General features: G+C 44.8%; 1 protein-coding gene and 2 long non-coding RNA genes across 3 annotated transcripts in view; 1 reads left to right on the top strand and 2 right to left on the bottom strand.

The window, feature by feature from the left end:
* LOC307224416 overlaps positions 1 to 24,438 on the top strand; it is a 164,464-nt gene that overhangs the window by 31,374 nt on the left and 108,652 nt on the right. The window lies entirely within an intron of this gene.
* Positions 14,076 to 14,814, bottom strand: LOC307223964. Its single transcript, XR_013842353.1, has 3 exons — positions 14,588 to 14,814; positions 14,375 to 14,412; positions 14,076 to 14,111 (listed from the first exon to the last, which is right to left on the bottom strand). It is a non-coding gene; the product is annotated as an uncharacterized lncRNA (long non-coding RNA).
* GC (GC vitamin D binding protein) overlaps positions 15,030 to 24,438 on the bottom strand; it is a 41,041-nt gene continuing 31,632 nt past the window's right edge. Inside the window, exons 8-13 of the mRNA XM_079990962.1 lie at positions 22,299 to 22,507; positions 20,633 to 20,765; positions 18,036 to 18,127; positions 16,369 to 16,501; positions 15,961 to 16,061; positions 15,030 to 15,183 (exon numbers count right to left, since the gene is read on the bottom strand). Coding sequence (XP_079847088.1) covers positions 16,005 to 16,061; positions 16,369 to 16,501; positions 18,036 to 18,127; positions 20,633 to 20,765; positions 22,299 to 22,507 — 624 coding nt within the window. The 3' untranslated portion in view covers positions 15,030 to 15,183; positions 15,961 to 16,004. The remainder of the gene's footprint in view (positions 15,184 to 15,960; positions 16,062 to 16,368; positions 16,502 to 18,035; positions 18,128 to 20,632; positions 20,766 to 22,298; positions 22,508 to 24,438) is intronic.

Here is a 24,438-nt window from a genome sequence, read left to right as displayed (position 1 = left end):
TTTACTTCTTTGGCTCTTTAGAGCCTAGCGACTTCCTTCCCTCCCACCTCTTGGCTTTCAAAAGTAACCTTTATATCACAGCATTATATATATTTTCCATTTCTAATATAACTCATTGCAAAAGACCTCAAAATTTTCTGCACAAATGCAGAAAGGTAAAAAATTCCTCATTACAAATCTTCAGATAACCCTACTCATGTTGTTAATTGCTTACAATGTTCTTTCAAATATTGTGTAAATTTACTCCAGTCTTTTTGGAATTCTTGATCGTGCTGGTTTCAGTTTTATCCAGTCAGTTTTGCAGTTCTCCAAAGTCCATCATTTTCATCTTCCACTCTTCTTTCATTGGTGCTTCTTGTTGTTTCTATTTTGGGGGCTAAAAGGGTTCTTGCCACTGTTGTTGCATACATGAACAGTCTTTTATCTTTATTTTGGTATTTCTTCACCTACTATACCCAGTAAAAAGGTTTCTGGTTTTTTTTAACAAAAGTGTTTTTAAACATTTTCTTTAACTCATTATATATCATTTCCCAGAAAGCCTTTACCTCTGTCCAAGCCCACCGCATATGGTAAAAGATACCTTCCTTTTCTTTACATTTCCAACACTTGTTAGATCTTGTCTTATACACTTTAGCAAGTTTTGACCGTGTTAAATACCGTCTATACCTCATTTTCTTTAAATGCGCTGCATGCAGTAAAATCAATACCTTCATTCCACAGCCTTTCCCAAGATTCTAACTGAATATTATATCCAAAATCTTTAGCCCATTGTATCATCACTGTGTGTGTGTGTGTGTAGTTTCTAGATCCAGAAAAGATAATAAGTGCTTTTCCTCCTTCCCGCGTTCCTGAAAACTCTGTCCGAAGTGCTATGTTATCTTGAGGGTGGTGGTTCTGGAAAGCAGGAAAGGCAAGAATGCCCACCTGCTTCCTCTTCCCATCTCTTGCCTATTTTTGCTACTGGGAAACTTGGAGGGCAGGAAAAGAGGGTTTGGTGAAGCAGTGGGTGAAAGGAGGTTTGTCATTGGAGGCTCAGGGATTGGGCTCAGAGGGTCCCTGAAGGGGAGGGGGACAGGCTGATGGAATTCAGATTTATTGAGATAACCCCCCAATCTATTCTTCAATAGCTTATGTGGGAACAGCCTTTCCGAGTCAAGCTAATTCTAGCAGAGATGGTGTGTGTGTTAGGGATCATGATAACACCCACAGCATTCATTTAAAGCACATTCAGAGCCCATGGTTTCTCCCAAAGAATTCTGGGAACTGTAGTTTGCCCTTACGGTGCTACGATTTCCAGCACCCTCCATAAACTATAGGTCTCAGGATCCCTTGGGGGGAAGCCACACACTTTAAATGTGCTTTAAATGCATGATGTGGGTGTGACCCATTACTGATAGAAAGGCAGTTCCGTAAATTTGTAGCTATTCTGCTGCTGGGATGAGATCTGAAAGCATCTAGTTTGGTTGATATTGGAGGAAAATGTTTTATGTGAAAAACACACACGTTTTAATTCAATATTTGTTCTGTGGATCTTGTTTATCACAACTAAGTGACTCCGAATCTTCTAAAAGTATTTGTCTTATGCAGTAACTAAAAGACCTTTTATAGGTTAACTGACTTATTACGGCATGCCTTTTTACATAGCGTTGCTTACCCAAGCAGCAAATGTTGTCAGCCTGTTAACATCAAATGGCTCCAAAGCCTGTCTGCACCAGCAAGGAGCTGTTTTGGAAGTGCATGACGTGTTCACGGAATGTGAGTGGTCCATTTTACAGCGAAGAATTCAAAGGTCTCCCAAGTTCCTCTCCGTACTTTGCCAAAGGACCCAATGGTTGCTCAGACCCTCTGTGACATCAGGGAAGCTAAGCCAATATCATCCTGAAGGGCTTCGATGGACCTGCTAGCTAAACCTGTTGCCAACATCTGAGCAGCACTGAGTAATCAGGTGAAATGTTGCTTAATTTATTATCTTTCAAAACAACAACAAACAAACCTATGGTCATGTAAAGCATACTCAATAAACACATGAGACGTAACTGGCTTTGTTCTTAGATAAATAAGGTATACTATTCATGTATCAAATCATAAATTTCAACAGCAGTAACTCATAAAGTTCAACAAACAAACAAAGCAGAAGACCCAGTGGATCAGATCATTCTCTAGTCAGTTCATGCATAAGTGTAACAGTGTCTATTCCACCTGTCTGTTCATAACGTCCACGCAATCCACATGAAAGGTTGTAGCAGTTCCACAGAATCCTTTCACAGAGCCTAAGACAAGGATTTCCGGAATATTGGCTTTGTTTTGCTGTCCTGGGCTTCATCAGTAGTTAAAGCTCATATGTGATATTATAGGACAGTGGATCTTATGGCATAGTAGTAGATCCACTGGGTCTTCTGCTTTGTTCGTTTGTTGAACTTTATGAGTTACTTCCGTTGAAATTTATGATTTGATACATGAATAGTATACCTTACTTATCTAAGAACACAGTCGGTTTTGTCTCGTATGTTAATTTATTCTCTTTGCAGGAACTCTGCAAGATTTTGGTTTCCTTGGCCATGGAACTCGCTTGGCCATGGAACTCCTTGGCCATGGAACTCGCTTGACCCAGAGAGGGCTAGAGGGTGCTATCTGATAATGGGAGGAAAGACTGACTTCTACTTCAGAGTTTGTCTTGGTTTCTCGCTATGAGAATGAGCTCTGATGAGCTTGTGAATTTCCATCCCTTCTCTAGTCCATAGGTGGTCTTCAGCTAAGTCGTACTCAGAGAAGACCCATTGTAATGACCATGACTAAGTTAGAGCCACTAATTTTAACGGGTCAGCTTTGAGTAAAACATAGTTGGCTACCACCCTCAGTGTTGAGATGTCTAGACACATCACGTGAAAATGGCTTCAGAGAAACCTCTTTGGAGAAATAACATCTGAGGACAGTTCAGCGCCACCCCTGCTGCTTTGACTTAGCTCAGAACTTCAGATTGTGCGTTTATATTCGAAGGCAAGAGACACAAATTATTTCCCTTAACTGGTGCTACTCAAGCAATTCCCTTTTCATGTATGTGAAATGGAAGCTATCTTAACTAGGAGATGAGCTGGACAGTGAGCTTAAATTCTTTGGATCAATAAGAAAACTTTTTTTAAAAAAAAAAAATCTCACCCACAAAGTATTATAGTTCGCTACCTTCAATAACTTTATATTAGGAATGAATGAAATGCTAGGCATTCTAAATATGAATGATGGGTCTTTGAAGCTGTCCTTAGGCATAGGCTGACACATATCAGCAGAAGGAGGAAGGGCTTCTGAGAGTTATTCGGTTCTTTCATAACCTGCGTGCTTCATAAAACAATCTGGAGAAGATGGTTAGAAGCCATTCTGCTCTTAACAACAGGAATCTTCAGCCTTTGGAGAGCTGGACGGTTCTTTTGATCTCTGTATCAGGTCATGCGATCACATGGTACATCTCTTGATGGGTTATTCCACATCATTCTGCAGAGAGCTAAGCCACGTTTGTCCAAGGATTAGGGGGTTAGGCTAGTTATGGTCAGGGCTCCAACCCCCAGCCTCAGTTCCAGCACCTTTCAGGTGGGCACCGTTCATGGTGAGTTCTGGCATCTTTTCTCTAGAAAAATAGCACTGCTTATGGTAATGGTTAGGTGTAGACTTTGGGTTAAAGGTAAAGGGACCCCTGACCAGTAGGTCCAGTCGTGGCCGACTCTGGGGTTGCGGCGCTCATCTCGCTTTATTGGCCGAGGGAGCCGGCGTACAGCTTCCAGGTCATGTGGCCAGCATGACTAAGCCACTTCTGGAGAACCAGAGCAGCGCACAGAAATGCCATTTACCTTCCCGACGGAGTGGTACCTATTTATCTACTTGCACTTTGATGTGCTTTTGAACTGCTAGGTGGGCAGGAGCTGGGACCAAGCAACGGGAGCTCACCCCATTGCTGGGATTCAAACCGCTGACCTTCTGATCAGCAAGTCCTAGGCTCTGTGGTTTAAACCACAGTGCCACCCGCGTCCTTGGACTTTGGGTTAGGATAGGCTTAAATTTATAAACAACAAGAACAACACAGCTGGGAGAAGGATAGGTCAGAGACTTTTCACCCAGCAAACACACACACACCCCCCCCTTAAAAATGTGATCTCCCCACCATGTTTTGGTTCCTAACATATTTTTGCAGGCCACCTCAATCTCCAAGTGGTGAGTGGCGCCAGGGGTTCTAGCCACTTACCCAGGGTTCAGTTCCCTTGGAATGAGGGACAGCGGAGACTGTGGTGTTTTTATGATGTATGGTTTATCTACACATATATACAACCTGAGCCTATGATGGAGGGGCTCTGTCATGGACTGGTTGGATGCAGAGGAAAGGTGGGAGGAACCAGCTGGGGAACCACCAAGGGAAGAAAGCTCAGAGCTTGGGGAGTGGTGGTGGGACAATGATGAGTGGTGGTGGGAGAAGAGGGAGAAGACTGGGAGGAGGAGGTGTTGGAAGCTGAGGAGGTAACAGGGCTTAGTGAGCTGGGAGAGTCTGTGGCAGAGAGAAGGGCAGAATCAGAGGCAGAAGCTGAAGCAGGAGAGTAGGAGGAGGGAAGCTAAGAGGCAGAGAGGAGTCTGGCTGGTGAAGAGTCACAAGTGTCTCCCCCTTCTGCTGCAACAAGCTCCTTTCCCCAGTGGTCTCCCAGAACCAGGAGAGGCATAGAAAGGGTGGAGGAAAGGCAGGTGGCACACAAACACAGTCCCTGGTTGCTTGGAAGACCTCGAGAGCCTCAGATCCAGTGCCTGATTTACGTATAAGATAAACAAATTATAGCTTAGGGCCCCACTCTCTTGGGCCCCCCCAAAAAAACTAAAGGGGAAAAAACCTGGATGTACATTTCCAAAATAAAAAAAACAAATAAAATAAAACCTACATACAGCAACAGTGTTTTGTGTTGTGTAGGCTCCTATGAGGGACGCAGGTGGCGCTGTGGGTTAAAGCCTCAGCGCCTAGGACTTGCCGATCGAAAGGTCGGCGGTTCGAATCCCTGCGGCGGGGTGCGCTCCCGCTGCTCGGTCCCAGCGCCTGCCAACCTAGCAGTTCGAAAGCACCTCCGGGTGCAAGTAGATAAATAGGGACCGCTTACCAGCGGGAAGGTAAACGGCGTTTCCGTGTGCGGCTCTGGCTCGCCAGAGCAGCGATGTCACGCTGGCCACGTGACCCGGAAGTGTCTCAGGACAGCGCTGGCCCCTGGCCTCTTAAGTGAGATGGGCGCACAACCCCAGAGTCTGTCAAGACTGGCCCGTACGGGCAGGGGTACCTTTACCTTTACCTTTAGGCTCCTATGATGTAAGTAATGGGCGCTGCCTGCTAGCCTGCTCCCTAAAATATCACTGGTTTGCACAATGTGGCGCTGTGGGTTAAAGCCTCAGCGCCTAGGGCTTGCCGATCAAAAGGTCGGCGGTTCGAATCCCTGCGGCGGGGTGCGCTCCCGCTGCTCGGTCCCAGCGCCTGCCAACCTAGCTGTTCGAAAGCACCTCCGGGTGCAAGTAGATAAATAGGGACCGCTTACCAGCGGGAAGGTAAACGGCGTTTCCGTGTGTGGCTCTGGCTCTGGCTCTGGCTCTGGCCAGAGCAGCGATGTCACGCTGGCCACGTGACCCGGAAGTGTCTCCGGACAGCGCTGGCCCCTGGCCTCTTAAGTGAGATGGGCGCACAACCCCAGAGTCTGTCAAGACTGGCCCGTACGGGCAGGGGTACCTTTACCTTTACCTTTTATATATAGGGTGCCTAAATTCTGCATGGCAACATGTGCAAATGGCTTTAGATACTTATTAGGTCCATAAATTACCATATAGCAAATATTCAACATAAAAAATGAACATTTGTTGTTGACAAAGGACAGCTGGACATATAAAGGGCCCCATTGCCTTCAGTAGCTTAGGGCCTCATCAAACCTGAATCCAGCCCTGCTCAGACCATAGAGGCAGAGCACAGCCTTCATGGCTAGTAGCCATTGATAGACTTACCTTGGATTTGTCTAACTCTCTTTTAACACCACCCAAGTTGGTGGCCATCACTATTTCTTGTGGGAACGAACTCCATAGTTCCATAGTTCTCTAATCTGGATTTGAGCTCAACAGCTTGCTCCCCTCCAGTAACTAGTATTCCGAAGCATCCTGCCTCCAACAGAACTGAGCCATTTCCCCGACATTTGGACATCCTGCCATAGCATCATGGAAACAGCAGTCTGCACTCAGCATGCTCTGAGCCAGACTTTTCCTTTCAATATCTAGCTCCATGACCCGTGATATCTTAGAAGCCCAAGGAGCTGACTGTAAGGTGACATTTAACTTGATAGCTCGGCCTTTGCTATTAATAAAACATAACATTACTTCAGCGGTGCAAATCCTGTTCCTTCAGATCATCCCAACCCACTGCAAAAATAGAAAATAAAAAAAAGGTTGGGGGTGAGTGGGGGGTGGGGAGACAGACTATAAAGAGAAGGTGCCAAAAAAAGCTTACGCCAGTGTTTGCTGTCAAACAAAACTTTGTGCCAGACGTCCCAAACCGAAACATTACAAGATCACAAGGCTTGTGAATGAGGCACCTAAGTACAAGGATTATGTCCATGTGGGTTACAGTGGGGAATAAATTGAATTCTGTTTGCATTTAAAGGTGTTTCAACCAAATCTGCACTTTCCAAAATAATATGCAACACTGAAATGCAACAACCCTTCAGAATTTGCGCGTTTCTGAATTTTGCAGTTAAGTTCTCTGGCCAAGTAATCCGTATAAACAACAACAGCATCAACAACAGCCTATCTGACTGGGTTTCCCTAGCCACTCTGGGTGGCTCCCAACAGAATATTAATAATAATAAGAATAAAGCGATAAAACATCAAACATTAAAAACTACCCTAAACAGGGCTGCCTTCAGATATCTTCTAAAAGTCAGATAGTTGTTTATTTACTTGACATCTGATGGGAGGGTGTTCCACAGGGTGGGTGCCACTACTGAGAAGGCCCTCTGCCTGGTTCCCTGTAACTTCATTTCTCTCAGTGAGGGAACTGCCAGAAGGCCCTCAGCGCTGGATCTCAGTGTCCAGGCTGAACGATGGGGGTAGAGATGCTCTTTCAGGTACACTGGGCCGAGGCCATTTAGGCCTTTAGAGGTCACAAACAACACTTTGAATTGTGCATAGAATTAAGCATACATTAGGGTGATGTGTCCACAAAAATGCATCTGTTGGTGGAAGTAACATACCCAACTGCATTGTGTTAGGGAATATTGCTTTGCAAAACTGAGCTGGATTAAACTAACCCGCTCTACTAGCAGAAGCCAGTGCAAAGACTCCAGCTAGTGCAATAGGACTTTCTTTGCTCTCCTTCCTGCACACCTCCCACAAATCTATTCTGGGGGGTTGGGAGAAACCTCCAGAACAGGGCATGGCGAGGGGGAGGAGCAGGAGGACACTTCTATCCTCACAACACCCTAGTGAAGTAGATTCGGCTGAGATGGATCCAAGCACATCCAGTGGGCATCATGGCTGAGTGGGGATTTGAGCTCAGGTCTCTCAGTGTTCTGTCTGGCAAATGTTTGAAGGGGTTTGCACTACCCTGTTGTAAAGGGAAGAACTCAACACTGTACTGAGACTCAATCAGCACAAGAATTTCTGCTTGCCCAATGAGCATAGCTGTCAACTTTTCCCTTTACTTGGAAGGAATCCTATTCGGAATAAGGGAATTTCCCTTCAAAAACGGGAAAGGTTGACAACTATGCCAACGAGATGAGGGGAGTTTGGCAGGTTCCCTCCTTTTCCTGCCTATTGGAGGAAGAGGGAGATATAAACTTAATGAACCAACGCTTATTTCCATTTATATAGAAGAAGAAGAAGAGTTTGGATTTGATATCCCGCTTTATCACTACCCAAAGGAGTCTCAAAGCGTCTAACAATCTCCTTTCCCTTCCTCCCCCACAACAAACACTCTGTGAGGTGAGTGGGGCTAAGAGACTTCACAGAAGTGTGACTGGCCCAAGGTCACCCAGCAGCTGCATGTTGAGGAGCAGGGAATCGAACCAGGTTCACCAGATTACGAGTCTACTGCTCTTAACCACTACACCACACTGGCCACTACAGCCACCTTCAGGCTGCCCACTCTTCTGAAGCTCAAATGCAACCATCCACACTAAAGAAGAAGCTATCTGCAGGCACGGTGGGGAGACTCCCCCCGAGGGTGGCAAGACAACAGCTTTAGGAAAAAGCTCTAAGAACGAACCCTCCCAAAATGTCCAACAAGAACTGAGCATGCTCAATGGCCACAAGATGCTGGGTATGCGTTGGGCTGATGGTGGGGAGCATGGCTAAACAGGAATACTTCACAGTGCAACATTTTGTTGCAGTTCCTACTTGTACTATGGAAAGAAAAGTGACCCAGGGGGTAGGCAGGGCTGTTGCTGCCCCCCAACTTGACCACTTGGGAAGCCTAGGGCAGTCACACATCTATTACTATGTGCACAGTGACTGGTTGACATAGGGAGCCGAGGAATAGTAATATTAAGAGGAAGCTTTGCTGAATGGAACAGTTCAGGGATGAGAAAAGCTTCACCTGTAGGTTTCTGCCTGTTCTAGCGCTGTTAAAGGCCCAACGCCTCTATCCACCAGAGACAATAAAAGGCTATTTAAGGAAATCTCCCTTTAAAAGAACGAAAGAAGCAAACCTTAGTTAAAAACCAGCAGCATTTATAGGTCTAAGCAAGTTAATGTTTGATGCATTGATAAACCAAGCTGTTCTTCCCACACTTTGAACCGCCCTTTGGTGATATGAGACTGGGATGGAAAGAACATTATTTTAATAAATGATGGAAGTGTTGTTTACTTAGAAACGACAAATGGCATTTTCTCTTTCTCCCTCTCTCTGTTCATGCGATCCTTACTTCCCATGTGGTGCTTTCTGGTCTCTGAGAAACTCTACTGACATGGACGCTGCGTAAAAAGGCTGTGATCTCAAGTCAAGATTCTATGCCAGCAATAAATGCTTCCATTCAGATGTCTTTGCCTACTCAGCTGGTGGTTATTGATGAGAATTTGAAAAGCAGCTGAAAGATACATAAGTGAGAATCACACTGAATGCAACTGTGAATTTATCACCTGCTTCCTATGTGAATTTTTTTTGCATAACTGCCTAGCCTGAACTGTGAGGTTAGAGCAGTTAAAACTGATGGCTTCAAGGAACCAGGGGTGCCAACTTGAATAAATTTGCCCATCTACTTTGGGGCCCCCGGACCCCTCAATTATTTTATTGGGGACCGAAGACCCCTTGGCCCCTAGGATTTGGCTACTATGGTTCCAAATCTCACATTTTTCACTTAATGATTAATCTGTAGGGATCAGAGAAATGTCAGCCCCCAAAGAAAAAAGGTTAAAAAAGTAAGAAAATGTGGTCAGGAATGCTTGGAGGAAAGGAATCAAAATGCTCTTATTAAGTATCAAGGTCTCTGAGAACATGCTGTTCAGAAGCTTATACGAAACACTGCACCTAGGTGTTTTTCGTTTTTTTCTTTAAAAAAACACCCAACTTCAGAACAAATTAAGAAAATCTGTTTTCCCCCACAGCCATGGGAAAGGGATAAACTAGGGACGAAGAGATGAGTTCTCTAAAAATCAGTTGCTTCTAAAAGTCGACACATTATGTTTGAATATTTGCACCCTCCCCCCTGCAAAAAACCCCATACAAGTTAATTTGGAGGCATAGCTTAACCCCCCCCAGCACACCCTCACAATCCCCTGTTCTCACATCAGATTTCCAAGGAGAAAAAACAAAAGCTTTTTACCCCTGAGTCTAAACTATAGTTCTCTGCATCTTTTCTCAGTCTGACTCAAACTGCTAGTCTATTCTTTTCACACAGAGATCCAGCTTGGTTTCCTCATCCTTTACTGTCCCCTCTTTGATTGTTCTGTCCCAAGAAGCAATTGGCCAGCTCTATAGTTCCCATGGCAACATATCAACCCTAATTTTGCCCAACAAAGGGAAATACTTGCTAGGCCAGGCCAGGGCTATCAAGATATATGGGACCATGCTGTACATCCATGAGCCTGGATAGCTCAGTTGGTTAGACCGTGGTGCTGATAACACTCAAGGTTGCAGGTTTGATCCCTGTATGGACCAGCTGCATATTCCTGCATTGCAGGGGGTCAGTGGCGTAGCGTGGGTTGTCAGCACCCGGGGCAAGGCAGGTAATTTGCGCCCCCTAACCCGTGGATTTGCCCTAACCCCAGATGTTGCGCCCGGTGTGGCTGGCCCCCCCTGCACCCCCACGCTACGCCACTGCAGGGGGTTGGACTAGATGATCCTCAGGGTCCCTTCCAACTCTACAGTTCTATGATTCTATGATTCTACTTCTCCCAGCTGATCCTGCTTGTGCCTGGAGATCCTGTATGTCTCTCAGGGATTTCCTTATGATTTCACTCTTCTTTGAAATGTCCCATGCAATTTGTTTGCCTCCTGGCCTGAGGACTGGGTTTATGAGGTCAATGGAATCATTCAGCTGGGACTTGAAATGAGTTTTCGGTAGAACATTACCTTGGCGCCCCTGCTATAATCCTGTAGCACTTTTCAAATACTTTCTTCCTATATTGAATATCTGAGATTCATAGAATTGGGAGGGACCTGTCAGCCCCCACTTGCCAATACAGGAAATTCACTTCTACAGCATTCCAGATAGGTTGAACATCTGGATTCTGCCTTTAAAAAGGGTTCTTTGCCATTTCCACTCCTCTCGCTTTCAAATTAGAAGGTCTTTTTTATTGTGCATTCATAAGAAAAGTGAAGTTGGAATGCACTGGAATGTAGACAGGTAACACTTGCTTTGATGCAACATCATCTAAGCACCGTGCAACCAAATCAGGATGATTGTTCAATAAACAGGTTGTCTGGAAGTGCTTTCAAAGACTGGGGAAAGTGGCCCTGCTCCAAATTGTTGCTGTGCATGCTCTGTTCTATCACTCCTTCCATAAATTATAACTTATGCACAGCTAGCATGGTCCACTGTGAACTTTATCCACAATGTTGGCGTTATTCAAGCTGGTAACATTGACCATGGACAGTGACATATCGAAAGCAGATGTTCAGTGACCTCTGGAACACTCCCCAACAGTCTTAGGACTCAGCTACATTAGCAAAAAAAAAACCAGTGTTTAAAATGCATTATAGACATGCAACACCAGATGGTGCTGTAGAGCACAAAACATTTCTATGCGATTTTACGTAGAGGTTTTTTCTTTTGTTATAACGATTTAATTTATGATTTATTTTTAGTGGTCCCCCCCCCTGTGTGTAGATTCACCCCTACATACCCTTTGGCAGCTTCTAATCTATTTGCTCTTGTGGTCTCCATCTCAACCTCTGAGCTCTTAGCCGCCTCCTCCTCTCTTGATGCAATTGACTCTGATGCCAGAGTGGAATTTTGCAGAGGTTTTATATTTTCTTGCATAGGACCTAACTCCCAGGGGTCAAGGACCCTTCGTCCCCAACATAAAACATTTGAGGGGGCTGGAGGAGGCAAAGTTGATGGGCATTGCCATTCAAAAGGTGCGTGCATGCCATATCATGTGATACAATAGAACATTGCTCTATAAAGTGTTATATACCATAAAAACAATGCAATTTTTTGTCCAGGGGCAGGTACCACAAAAAAAGGAGCATTGCTGGTAAACGGAATATATTGAGACTATGCACAACAGACTCCAGAGCACAGCAAAGCAAAGCATCCAGGACAAAACCTGCCCTACGGTTAGGCAGAGAGAGGTGAGCCAGACACTCTCCATAATGAATTCAAGCAGTGGGTCAGATTTTTACTAAGCTTTCCTTTTGCCCCAAAGAGAAGAGACAGGAGGCCAGAGGAAGACTAGAGCTGTGACCTGCAGCTGTTATTTCACAGATAGTGCAATGTTGCCATCTGCAGGCTAAAACAATAAGAATACATATTTCTTCATGAAATAAAACTAGGTTTATTCAGGCTTTGGTGGACTAGAGATCTCTTCAAGAATCCTAGGAACCTGATATTCTAGTGCAGGGGCCAGCAAACTTTTTCAGCAGGGGGCTGGTCCACTGCCCCTCAGACCTTGTGGGGGGGGCCGGACTATTTTTTTTCTGCGGGGGGTGGTGGTGAATGAATTCCTACGCCCCGCAAATAACCCAGAAATGCATTTTAAGTAAAAGCACACATTCTACTCATGTAAAAACACTAGGCAGGCCCCACAAATAACCCAGAGATGCATTTTAAATAAAAGGAGACATTTTACTCATGTAAAAACATGCTGATTCCCAGACTGTCCGTGGGCCGGACTGAGAAGGCGATTGGGCCAGATCCGGCCCCTGGGCTTTAGTTTTCCTACCCATGTTCCTTATTGGAAACTTAGGTTTTGTTTTAGGGCTGTCAACCACTGCAACACATTTCACTACACTGGGGAAAACTGTGGCCAGGTGATTTGTGTCCTTCTCTCTCTACTGTCCAGATATGTGGAAGAGCACCTCCATGGCCTTCCCCTTCTCTAACAAACCTATATCCCACCTTTCTTCCTACCCATTTTATGCTCACAACACCCCTGTGAGATGGGTGAGCGACTGTCCCAAGGTCACCTAGTGAGCTTGATGGCTGAAGGAGAATTTAAACCCTGGTCTCCATGATCCTGATCCAGCACTCAAAACACTAGACCACACTGGGTCTTCTTTTTATGGTTGTCTTTAAAATAATAATAATAATAATAATAATAATAATAATAATAATAATAATAAATAATTTTATTTATACCTTGACCCTCCCCAGCCAGAGCCGGGCTCAGGGTGGCTAACACCAATAAAATCACAGTAAAAACATAATAGGGGAAATAGAGGGGGGGGTACCAATTTAAAATACAGGTTTAAATGCAGTTTAAAATGCAGCCTCATCAAAACCATAAAGGGAGGGAAACATAAGGGTCAGACCGAGTCCAAACCAAAGGCCAGGCGGAACAGCTCTGTCTTGCAGACCCTGCAGGAAAATGTCAATTCCCGCCGGGCCCAATCTCTTGTGACAGAGTGTTTCACCAAGTTGGGGCCAGTACTGAAAAGGCCCTGGCCCTAGTTGAGACCAAACTAACCACCTTGAGGCTCGGGACCTCCAAAGTGTTATTTGTGGAGCTTAAGTCCTCCGCGGGGCATACCAGGAGAGGCGGTCCCGTAGGTACGTGGGTCCTTGGCCGCATAGGGCTTGGACCACACAGTTCTCCAAACAGGGTATTCCTGTTTGGAGTTGCTAGACTGAGGCCTGTCTGTCTCTGCATGCAGTACATGGGGCTTAGCTTCTGCCAACAGCGGCAACTTTGACTCAACTTAGCTCTGCCTCTTGCGTCCCAAAAGCTTACAGATTCCTCAAACCATGGGAATGGCTAAATAGAGACGTGTTTCATAATAAGGGCTGAGCTCCTTTTCCAATGCTGATTTGTATGGTACAAGTCAACACATATTAAGTACCTTTAGTCTGAGCTGATTAACCTTTTGGACCCAGATATACAAACAATGAGAGTGGGAAGGTCTGTTGCCCCTCCTTCCTCCCTGGTTCATTTTCTGCTGGCTGGTCTTCTAGCTTGCCTTACATAGATGTTGGGAAGTCTTCCAGAGCTCAGAGGGCCTATTCCATTTTCCTTGTGGCATATTGAGATACATCTCCTGTCTCAAAACCTGTCCTGCATTCTGAAGTTTGATATTTGGGATTTGCTTACCTCTGAAATTTACATGCTACCAGAAAGATTGTCTCCCAAAATCAGCCTCGGGTGAAAGGGGACTTCAGTTTTGGACGGTATGTTAGCTCAGGAGATGTGCATCAGACTAGCTCTTCAAATCAGAATCCACAAAGAACAAGTTCTGCAAGCATGCCTATTTCCTCTTGAGGTTAGATTGGTAGCTGCTTGGAGCAGGGCCTTCTCAGTGGTGGCTTCAATTGCCCCTATGTACTGTGGGCAGTCCTGCTCCTGTTCCTGTTGTTTTTTAGAAAAAGTTTGAGGATGTCTTTTTTATTTTATTTAATGTGAACACATGCATTAGGCCTCAACCTTTCCCCCAGGTCTCTGGAAATGTAGCGAGAAGAACACACCTCTAGCACATGGGTAGGCAAACTAAGGCCCAGGGGCCAGATCTGGCCCAATCCCTTCTAAATCCAGCCCGCGGATGGTCCGGGAATCAGCGTGTTTTTACATGAGTAGAATGTGTCCTTTTATTTAAAATGCATCTCTGGGTTATTTGTGGGGCATAGGAATTCGTTCATTTTAACCCCCCCCCCAAAAAAAAAATATAGTCCAGCCCCCCACAAGGTCTGAGGGACAGTGGACCGTCTCCCTGCTGAAAAAGTTTGCTGACCCCTGCTCTAGCACATATAAAATGTGTGTGGAGGATTACTAGGCCACAGCTGGATATATAGTGTAAAGCGGCCTGACCCAACCTGGTGCCCTCCAAGTATTTTTTATTACAACTCAAGGATGAAGGGAGCTGTAGTTCAAAACATCTGAAAAGCACCAGCCAGGGAAAGGATGGTGAAGAGTGGGTGGGAAAGAACCTCTGGCAAGCTTTGACATATCACATGCACTGAACAATAGATACTAAAGTACATAAGATGGTCACTATTTTCATCTGAGGTGTTCTCCTTGAGTTCTCCTTGAGTCTGCCTGGCAACATTGCCTTCTGAGCTTTGCTGTCCTATGAATTTTCTATTTTTATTTTGACAGGGTTTCGAATCTGTTGTCTAGCATGATTCTGCTTTTGCCACCACTCCTTTTCTGGCTCAGTTCCCTTGTCTGTAAAATGGGCGTTTTTTGTGTGATGCTGAATCACAACTGCAAAGCATTTCACCCTCTGAAGCAAAAGAGCTATACAAACAACGTAAGCAGAATCTGTAAATTATAATGAATGGGATTATTTTTCTTATCATTTCTAGGTGTGCACTTAGACAACTTTTTTTTTAAAGGCTCTCTCCCCCCTCCCCCCACCTGTATTGAAACAATCACAAGGCAGGAAATATGAATACAGCTTTTATTAAGATGCCAATATGCCCTAATCAGGTTTCTAGAAAACTAGACAAAGAGATGTGTTCAGAGGTCAGCAGTGTTGACTCAGCAAAATCTAGGGTCTGTGTGCAATCTGAAGTCACAGAAAGTCTTTTCTCGCTGCACCTGCAAATATGAAAAAGAATGTTTCTTTCATGGCTATGGGAAAGGGATGAATTAATTAGCAAAGATATACTTGTGCAGTGTTAGCACTGGATACATTTGTGCAGAGAAATACATGATCAGCCTAAAGGATTTGCCATGCTACACTTTTAATTCTCAGTCACTTGCAATAGCACAGGTATAGCTTCCTGTCATGAATGAGCCAACCCCCAGTGAAGGCTTGCAGCTAGTCCCCAGGGAAGGTTTGCAGCCAAATGAAGAAAGCAGCCAGGAACAGAGAGGGTTAATTGCCATGCAGGAGGAGCGTCGGATAGTACCAACTCCCCCACCCCGGTGGGGAGCCAGCCGGGACCCAACTAATGCTCTTGGGAAGTGCCAATTGGCATGGACAGAGAAGAAAGCAGTTTGTCAGAACGAGATGAGATGGGAGCTGAGCCAATCCCTTTTAAGACTAGGCTAAGGGAAGGGCTGTTAGACAGAAAACAAAGCAAAAGGCGCAAAGTGAGAAAGTTCAATATCTTCTGTAACCGGAAGAGATCTTCAGAAGGGTCATCTTGATCGATGATGGAGGAGGCTGTGTTAAAGCCATCTGAAGCTATCTGTTTGTCTTGACAATAAATAATCCTTTTTAATTAACTATGCTCACTGTGTTATCAAGCCGGGGACTGGACTCCTGACACATCCCAAAGAGATGTTTGTGAAATAAAAACTCAGTGCATACATAGGCACAACACCGTACCCTGCATCACACACAGAGTTTATTTTTGCTTTCCTACCTACCTGAGCCTTCCCCGCTCCAGAAGACACAAATCATATTCTCACAATTAGTCCTGGGCCAAGCAGTCATCACTGGTGCATGTGTAAGCCACTTCGCTTTGAACCTGAAAATAGGGGGGGGGGGATGTTTCAAAACTCTATTTTCTAGGGTTACCATATTTTTAAAAGTGAAAATCCAGAAACAAAAAGATGTTGGGCTCTTTTTTTGGGCAAAATTGTTGCGAAATCTCAGAAGAGAATGAAGTTTTTATTTTTTATGAAATTCACCAAAATTTAGACTTCCGACATCAGTTGCCATACATCTGGACATACATTTCCTGGACATTTCAGCAATGTCTCTAGTAGGTCCTAGAAAGCAGAAATCCAAGGGCTGCTTCCTTGAATTGCTGAGCTGGAGAGACGACTCCTTACCTTCAACCCGCAATACGATGGAGGTGCGTTCAAATGGCAGCAGGTGGATGCAAACGTAGACCTTTGCTCGACCAGCACAGAAATGGTATCTTCAGAGGCACTGGGAAGCGCCTTGTGGTAGTGCTCTCTTAGCCTGCAGAATGGGCATAATATCTGGTTTAAGAAGGCCTTGCATATTGCAATTTCAGGGGGGGGGGGTGACTCATTCAATATGTGTTTCATGAGGCACTACTAAGCCAATGGACTATACTGCTACATAGTGGATTTTTTTTAATGTATATTTAGAAACCCAACAGATGACTGGCAGGTTCCTACCAAATCTGATTTTACTTGGTTCTGATCACATGTGAAATTTCACTTCTATTAGCCTACATTGCATCTATGAAAACAAGATTCCCTTTTTCTTGACTGATCATGGATTGAACCTTTTAATGGTGTGTCACCAACTGGTTCTTGGTTTTGTTGCATCATAAAATGTTTTGATTATTCCAGTTTTGATTAAAACTGGAGAAAGCAATACAGCTGTGTCACTAGCACTTTGTATGGAACCCCACCTCCAAATCGAATCCTTAACATCTACATCGGGTTAGGGAACATTTTACAACCCAACCATTTTTTGGGTGGGGGGGGGCACATGCCATTGATCAGAAGAGACAGGTAAAGTGGGTGGAGCAATGGATATAAATTTTTACCTTTGTGCACTAGGGTAGTTTCTAACATGCCACCTCTCTACCCTTCATCCAGACAAGCAGGAAACATAATCAGGCACATCCCAGCCATGCAAAAACACTCAAGGACAGTGAAGAACAGAGTCAGAATGGTGTGGCTGATGAGAGGCATGAGGGCCAGACAGGGAGACTTGGAGGGTGGCCATTGTCAATTGGGATTGAGGTTCTCCACCCCAGTCTACAAGCTGAAATACAACTAAGCCTATACAGTCATACCTCTTGTTTCGTTTGCTTCATGATACGGTTTTTTTCAGGTTGTATCCTGCGGCAACCTGGAAGTACCCGAAAGGGTTACTTCTGGGTTTCGCCACACGCGCATGCGCAGACGCGCAAAATGACGTCACGTGCATATGCAGAAGAGGCAAATCGTGACCCGCGTGTGTGCAGACGCACAGATGCGGGTTGCGTTCCTTTCAGGTTGCGAACGGGGCTCCGGAACGGATCCTGTTCGCAACCAGAGGTACTACTGTAAATTACATGGGGGTTACAGTATATTATGGGGATCATGCCTAAAGCCAATATTGCTTATACAGTGGTACCTTGGTTCTCAAACTTAATCTGTTCCGGAAGTCTGTTTGACTCCCAAAACGTTTGAAAACCAAGGTGCGGCTTCCAATTGGTGCAGGCACCGCAGAAACAATAGCTGACAGCCGCACTAGAAGTTCGGCTTCCAAAAATGTTTGAAAACAGGAACACTTACTTCTGGGTTTTCAGAGTTCGGGAGCCGATTTGTTAGTCACTAAGCCGTTCAAGAACCAAGGTTCTACTGTAGTCATAACACACTGGGTTCAATGGTGGCTGGGATCGCCAAAGTCATTTCCCCAGAACCCTCCGCTTTCTGCCTCCTATTTATTTATTTATGCCGCGTGCATAACACTGAATGCCCACAGATTTTGGGCTTACTATACAACCACTCCTTATCTAGAAGGTAGCACTCACCTCTTCTTGAAATCCAGGAAATTATGAGTTGTGTAAGCTCCGCACATTTCATTTCCTTTCGAAAGCAACTCAAATAACTTTGTCGGTGGTTTCTGGAGTTCATAAGGAAAAATGTAGAACGGCAGTCATATTAAGCAGTATATAAGTGCTTTTTAAACAATAATGAAATTCTGCGATGCTGATGCCACCAGTGAAAAAACCTGTCTCCGTGTCACAGCAAGTCAATAATAATCAGGCCATGTCTAAACTAACTGGTTTCCGTTTGCAGTACTAGTTCTTTTAGCATTCCCTTTAGGGCAGGATGGGGAACATATGGTCATACAGTCATTTGTCGGACTACAGGTACCATCATCCTTGACCATGCTGGCTGGGGCTGATGGGGGTTACAGTCTAGAAGCCCACATCTAGAAGCCCACATTGCCCTCATATTTTTTATTTTATTTTTAATGTGAAATGAGGAGCGGAAAGGGTTTCGTTTAGGGCAGTTTTTCATGTTAATATGCCATGCCATATTCTGGAGACCCTATGGAGGCAGAAGATCGCTCGTGACTGGCCCAAGGTAACTCAGTGAGATTCACTGTTGTGAGGGGGTTTATCATTGAAATAAAAAAAAAATAAGGTCATATATATATATATATATATATATATATATATATATATAAAATAAATGTTCATAAATGTACCAAGCAGGCACATACATAGATGTGTGGACCACATGTCTGGAGCAGCACAGGAGGACCGCCCTGAAACCATTTTTGTTAAGTTGTGGGAGAACATAGCAGACGACACAGCGATTTCTCCAGAGCAGCTCTTTATTTGTAAGCTGGACAGAACTGAACAGCAAACAGCTCAGCCGGCCTGCTTATAGGCAGCAAACAGCTCAGCCGGCCTGCTTTTATAGGCAGCCAGCTGTCAATATTGTAGCAACAACAACCCAGGGTTTCCCGTCTAAAATAACTGACGTGGACCTGAGTGAAAACTATCTACAGTATCCCCCTGCTGGCCCAGGGTGAGAACTTCAGTACATAACAATTTTCACTCCCAAACTGACCACATGTTTTCTCTGCAAGGAGGGAGGAGGTGGGGGAGCCTCCCCATTGTCTTTTCCTTCACAAATCCTGTCTTAAGGGTTTGTCTGCGAGTGAATAGGGTGAGCCTGTGACCTGGCTCAGGAACTAAGTATTTGTCATTACAAAAGACTAGCTAGGCTCTCCAGGGTATCCAATCTAGTAACCATTAACAGGTAACTTGCCAGACAGGAGATAAACAATGCACTCAGATTTCTGTTGTAGATCACCTCTTCTGTGATGTAGGTATGATGTTTCTGGGGGTGGTCTTGGACTCCAAGGCAGGCAATTTAAAATGTCTATATAAGGGCAGACACACCTTTGTTCGGGGTCCTTCTCCTTTCCTGCATGTGAGGGGAGCACCCTGTTGCAACAGTTCAATAAAGATCAGGCTTACGAGCTGCTTTGCTTCTCAATATTCTCTGGTTGGCCTCTGTTCTTTTCTCCGACCAATGGAGAACCTACAAAGGACTCTATAAGGGCTCTTGTATCCCACATAAGGGAATAAGGGCAGATTTTCGTTTATTACATCATAGAATCCAAGAGTTGGAAGGGACCACATGGGTCATCTAGTCCAACCGCCCTCTTTTGCCCAACATAGGGACTGAACCCATTATCCTGAAATTAAGATTGAGGTTGGATGGCCATGTGTCATGGATGCTTTAGTTGAGATTGCTGCAATGCAAGGGGTTGGACTAGATGACCCTTGGTGGATTACTTCCAACTCTATGTCTCTTTCAGACCGGGCTCTTTCAGGTTTTAAAACTAGGGCACACTATATATGGGGCTGCCCTTGACATGCAACCTTCGTCTGGTCCAAAATGCAGCTGCTAGCCCCCCCTCTAGGGCCCAGAGGGGGGAGAGTGCGGTCTCCAAAGGCTGATGGATCGTCAAATGACTGATAACTGTGGAATAAGGTTTATCTACATTGTAATATTGCAGACAGTTTTGCCTAACAATTTAACTTGGAAGGTACTGGTTGAATGAAGCTCAAAAGGAAGGTTTGGGCAATTAATGATGGGGAGTTGCTGCGCCATTAAACTTCAGATAACAGGCTTGGACAACATCCCGGATTGGAACGGAGAGAGAGGAAGCTGCGCTGATACAAAGACAGTTGGAAAAATCTATACTAACAAAGCTGTATTCGACGGATGAAAGTACATGATGTTTGACATGACTGAGAATCGTGGACTCAGGGACGGAGAATTATAAAGCGTCAAAATCGAGATGTGGAAAATATGGAAACAAGGAGGAGAGGCAGGACTGAGATGTGGAGATATGCTTCAGAGATCCAGACCGTGGGGAGTTCCGAAAAATTAATAATTATAATTTGGACTAAAATTTGGTCTTTTCTATTTTAATTTTTTATTTTAATTGGAGTATTATGATTGGATATATTAACTGGATGTTTTCTATTGGAAAATCAATAAAAATGATTTAATAAAAAAGCAAAAACAAAGTGCAGATGCTAGCTGGCTGGGCTTCTGTTTAGAAATGAAAAGAAGCTTTCAGAACTATATTGCATCTTACCTTTCCGGCAAAACAAGCAGCGGGGTCCTCCGTGCCACAACAACTGTTCGCCACTGTTAGGCTATCGTCATAGAGAGCAACGAGAAGAGCTTCTGGGGCATATGTAAATGTCTGGGCAAAGCGGTGTATATAGCTGCAACAGAGAGAAAAGCGTTTCAGAACATTTCACAGAACGTTTGCGCTAGGTCTTCCTATGCTCTTAAGGTAAAGGGAGCCCTGACCATTAGGTCCAGTCGTGACCACTCTGGGGTTGCGGCACTCATCTTGCTTTATTGGCTGAGGGACCCGGCCTACAGCTTCTGGGTCATGTGGCCAGCATGACTATACCGCTTCTGGCGAACCAGAGCAGCGCACGGAAACACCGTTTACCTTCCCGCTGGAGTGGTACCTATTTATCTACTTGCACTTTGACATGCTTTCGAACTGCTGGGTTGGCAGGAGCTGGGACCAAACAACGGGAGCTCACCGCGACCTTCTGATTGGCAAGTCCTAGGCTCTGTGGTTTAACCCACAGCGCCACCTGTATCCCAGCGCCACCCGCATCCCATATATCATATATATATGACCATAGATGCTCTTATATCAAGCAGCTAACCAGGACTTTTATTCTTCATGAATAAGTTCTTGAAAAGTTTGTTTTAGGAAGGAATTAGTTCCAGTTCATTCCTCACCTTACAAATGAATTAGTACCCAAGGCTCTGGGTCAAGGCTGGTACAGTGGTACCTTGGTTTATAGACGCTTCGGGTTACATGTTTTCAGGTTACGGATGTGCCGAAACCTGGAAGTACCGGAATGGGTTACCTCCGGGTTTCAGCACTCACGCATGCGCAGAAATGCCAAATCGCGTCACATGTGTGCGCAGGCGCAGTACTGCGGATTGCGAACGTGCCTCCCGCATGGATCATGCGGTTCCACTGTACTGCGGTTCCACTGTACTGTTCTCTTTCTATTTTAATTATTGGTATGGGTTTAACCAGTGCTTTTTTCCTTAAAAAAAAAAAAATACTCATATTGAAATACTGTCCCTCAATCAGGCCAAACTTAGATTCACAAAATGTTTAGGGGTATGCGTACCCCTGTGTCCCCTCAGAAAAAAAGCACTGGGTTTAACAGATTTCACATATGTATAGAGTTTTAATTTTATCAATGTTTAATTGTTTTTAAATGATTGGCTTCTTTGAGAAAATGTTTGTACCGGTTCTTGTTTTTAACTGTAAGTTGCATTTGAGTCCTGTCCGGGGGAAAATGCAGGTTGTGAAAAATAAATATATAATAATGATAATTAGGGCTGCGTGGCTACTTTTTTCTTCAAAATAAACACATTCAGTTTCAGTCCTGCATATTACAACACATCATAGCTTGTCTGGGAGAACTTAAATGTTTTTTCTTGGTGCCTAAGGCCCCAGTCTCTTCCACAAGTCCTACCACTGATGAATTAAGAAATGTCCTGTTACCTTCAAGTCGGGTGGGAAAAAAAGCATATAAGTGGATTCTCCCACCTTTTTGATGCAGGTTTATGTTGAAGTGGGAATTAAGGTCAGTTTGCAATTTTGAGTTTGGAACCAGCAGGTGTTGCCAATAATGAATAAGCACATTTAAATTACAGCTAATTAAAAAGCTTATCTCTAGGAAAGTGTGTGTGTGTGTGTGTAGGGGGACACTTACTTATAAATTTCCCGCTGTCTACAGTCCACATTACACAGGCATTCAGGAGTCGGACTTGCAACATTTGAACTGTCGGTATTCTTGTCCCATGGCAGGGAATATATGCATACGTATTTCTGCAAGGAGCCAGAATTGTCTAGGCAACAGTCGTTAATTCTTTTATCTTGGGTTGAGAGCTTATTGCAGGTTTTGGCAGTGTGGTTAGACACCTGGGGAGGAAAGGCAGCCAATGATTTCGCAACAAAACTGAACCACATGCGATGGTTCGTGTGGAAGGATGCGGGCACCAAGGGACCAATTTCATGTGGCGTGTCCAGCCACAGAGGCCAATTTCAAAGTAATTAACTAACTCAATGTTTTTAAAATCCACCTTTTGGGAAAGGGCCATAGCTCAGTAGTAGAGCATCTGCTTTGCAGGACTGGAAATGTCCACTGTTTGAAACCCCAGAGACTTAACTGCCGGTTAGTGTAGACAATACTAAAGTAGATAAACCAGTGGCTTTACTCAAGATAAAAAAGAGCCATATGTCCCTGCTTCACCTGAAATGTCCCAGGGGAGAAATATACCACCAAGGACTGGCTGAAGAGTAGTGGCAGAACCCCCTAGGGCAGGCACAGGCAAATTCGGCCCCCCAGATGTTTTGGGACTATAACTCCCATCATCCCTAGCTAACAGGACCAGTGGTCAGGGATGATGGGAGTTGTAGTCCCAAAACATCTGGAAGGCCGAGTTTGCCTATACCTGCCCTAGGGCAATCTCAGAGGAGGAAGGCTCAGAGCCCGGGGAGTGGTGGTGGGACACTGAGAACAAGTCAGAGGATGAAGCGGGGGCAGAATGATTGGAGGCTGAAGAAGCAGCAGGCTTGAGTGAGAGAGAGGAGCCAGATGCAGAAAGCAAGGCAGACTCAGAACATGAAGCAGAGAAGGAGGGGCTACAGGCAGCAGAAGCATCCACCGAGCTTGCCTTTCCTACTGTAGTAATCTCCCCTCCTCCCTTGCCTCCATGTTTAAGGCTGCTTTGGAGGCATCCAGCTGGGGAGGGGAGTTAGTGGGAAGTGCTCTAGTTATCTCCCGCTTGGACTACTGCAATCTACTCTATGTGGGGCTACCTTTGAAGGTGACCCTTCAACTAGAACTACAACTAATCCAGAATGCAGCAGCTAGACTGGTGACTGGGAGCAGCCACCGAGACCACATAACACCGGTCTTGAAAGACCTACATTGGCTCCCAGTATGTTTCCGAGCACAATTCAATGTGTTGGTGTTGACCTTTAAAGCCCTAAATGGCCTCGGCCCAGTATACCTGAAGGAGCGTCTCCACCTCCGGACGCTGAGGTCCAGCGCTGAGGGCCTTCTGGCGGTTCCCTCATTGCGAGAAGCAAAGCTACAGGGAATCAGGCAGAGGGCCTTCTCGGTAGTGGCGCCCGCCCTGTGGAATGCCCTCCCATCAGATGTCAAAGAGATAAACAACTACCTGACATTCAGAAGACATCTGAAGGCAGCCCTGTTCAGGGAAGTTTTTAATGTGTGACATTTTAATGTATTTTTAATCTTTGTTGGAAGCCGCCCAGAGTGGCTGGGGAAACCCAGCCAGATGGGCCGGGAACAAATAATAAATTATTATGATTATGATTAGACAAGGACCTTCAATCCTGGCAACTATTCCATGGGGGCCAGTCCTTGGTGCTTGGGATGCTGTTTTCTTGAATAAAGAGCTAACTTTTCTGCTTGTCTCTACATCTTGAGTGCTGACCTACATCTGAACCAGCTCTGACATATACAGTGGTACAGTGGTTTTTGAAAGTCTCCGTTGAAGAACATTTCAGAACTCAAACGCCAAAAACCGGGAAGTAAACGCTTTGGTTTTCAAATGTGCCTCGGAAGTCGAACATGCCACATGGTTTTCCATATTGAGTTTTCCATTTTCGAACAATTTGGAACTCGAATGGTCTTCCGGAATGGATTACGTTCGAAAACTGAGGTACCACTGTACGTGGTCCAAACCAAAAATGAACTGATTGAAGCATGCCTACCGTCCTATAGGTAAACTTTTGGATATTCTTTTTTGGAATTCATAGACTCATTGCACTAAATCCACACTTCCTTGGAAGTAAGTATTGAAATATGTAGAACTTGCTGC

Source organism: Podarcis cretensis (genome assembly GCF_951804945.1).
Source record: "Podarcis cretensis genome assembly, chromosome: 9".
Taxonomy (NCBI): domain Eukaryota; kingdom Metazoa; phylum Chordata; class Lepidosauria; order Squamata; family Lacertidae; genus Podarcis; species Podarcis cretensis.
This window is presented reverse-complemented; position numbering and strand designations above follow the sequence as displayed.